This window comes from Austrofundulus limnaeus, unplaced genomic scaffold, assembly GCF_001266775.1.
Source record: "Austrofundulus limnaeus strain Quisiro unplaced genomic scaffold, Austrofundulus_limnaeus-1.0 Scaffold29, whole genome shotgun sequence".
In the NCBI taxonomy this organism is placed as follows: Eukaryota; Metazoa; Chordata; class Actinopteri; order Cyprinodontiformes; family Rivulidae; genus Austrofundulus; species Austrofundulus limnaeus.
Genome location: NW_013952431.1, coordinates 1,416,098 through 1,417,713, shown reverse-complemented (window position 1 = coordinate 1,417,713; position 1,616 = coordinate 1,416,098). Strand labels below are relative to the sequence as shown.

Below are 1,616 nucleotides of genomic sequence, written 5' to 3'. Positions count from 1 at the left end.
TTCTTTAGCACCGTATAAATAAACCTTCCCATTTTACTCCACAGATGCCTGTTTCCATACTACTGCCCAGCCAACAGCTCTGCCATGATGTCTTGTGAAGGGGGGTCCATGCCAGTCAATATTAGTGGTCTCAGAGGAACCAAAAGCAGCTGTTGTAGTTTGTGTGAGGGGGGCACCTACCGTCCTTATCTGTCACCCTCTCTGCAATGCCTGCCATGTCCACCAGGTTACTACTGCCCCCCAGGTACTGTGAGATTTAAAAAAAGCACAATTATGTAACATCTTATAATAATTTCACAATATTTTATTGATTATTGTTAAAATCAAATCAGCTTGAAATGTTTCTACTGCAATAGGCACAGGCAACTACAGGAGCAATCCTTGCCCTCTTGGCTTTTTCTGTCATTTGGGATCCACTCAGCCAATCCCTTGCTCATCTGGCACCTTCGGTAACTTTACCCGTACTGAGAAAATAAACGACTGCCACCCTTGTCCACCTAACACCTTCAACCACCTGCCAGGACAGAAGGCCTGCTTTCCCTGCGGCAGTTCCTCCACCTCACCCGCAGGTTAGATTTTGTGATGATTGTTTTCATATTCACTGAATACAGCTAATTGTGCTGATGCTTGTATCACTGACTGCATTTTTCTGTGTTTAAAATACCCAGATAAGCATTTTATGGCTTATTGAACACAGACTATAAATCATGGCTATGTTTTTACCAGTACATATTACTGCCTCAATTGTCAACCTCTGAAAAAAGAAGCTGTCGCCTTTATCTGTATATGTCTATTTAAATAACCCTGCAATGTAAACTAATGGAAATGTAAAGGTTTATGACAAAAGGCTGTTGTACTCAAAGATTGGTAGATCACCCCAAAGTAGTAGTACTTCAACATATTTTCCCATGTAAAACTAAAAATTAGCAATCAAAGAAATGACTCAAGTAGAAGTAAAAAAGTATTTCAAAAAGAGGCTAAGTAAAGTAAAATGTATGGTGAAGTAAAACTACTCCTTAAAGTACACTTTTTCCTAAAGATTACTCAAGTAAATGTAACTATCTAGTTCTGACTGTACTGTACTTATAACATGTAGTAGTTAGGTTTGAGGAGAAAATAGAAAATAGGATTTGTTTCTCATTTGGGGTGAATGAGGGCAATGTATAGGCTTACAGGTTGGCAGACAGGTAGTTGTGATTAAAAAAACAAAGTTAATTTAAAGAAAACAAAGTGTTGCAAATGCAGAAAATCCCTGAGCGAAAAATCTCAAAAACTGCTGAGCAAATATAAACTTAAACACAAGAGAACACAGGGAAAATGCTGACAAGGATCTGACAAGAAGCACCTGAAGATTAGATAGTTGATTGCTGAGAGTTTATGAGTATCAAGAGAAAGGCATGACTGTTATAAAGTGATGCCAGGTGCATGGTGAGTAAAAGTAAAGAAGACAGATAGATACTAAACATAAACACAGAAACATCAAACATCAGACCAAGGGAGCAGACAGAAAAATGCATGAAATAAAAATGGAACCAAGATCAATTTAATAAAATCTTGGGACAGAAACATACAATATGTAGTCATCAAAAAAATCATAAAATAATAATAATTTATAT

The 1,616-nt window shown here is 37.3% G+C and overlaps 1 protein-coding gene across 1 annotated transcript in view; it reads left to right on the top strand.

Annotated features, from left to right (window-relative positions):
- LOC106515448 (SCO-spondin) overlaps positions 1–1,616 on the top strand; it is a 62,273-nt gene that overhangs the window by 46,048 nt on the left and 14,609 nt on the right. The window contains exons 81-82 of the mRNA XM_014005264.1: positions 45–244; positions 357–569. Coding sequence (XP_013860718.1) covers positions 45–244; positions 357–569 — 413 coding nt within the window. The remainder of the gene's footprint in view (positions 1–44; positions 245–356; positions 570–1,616) is intronic.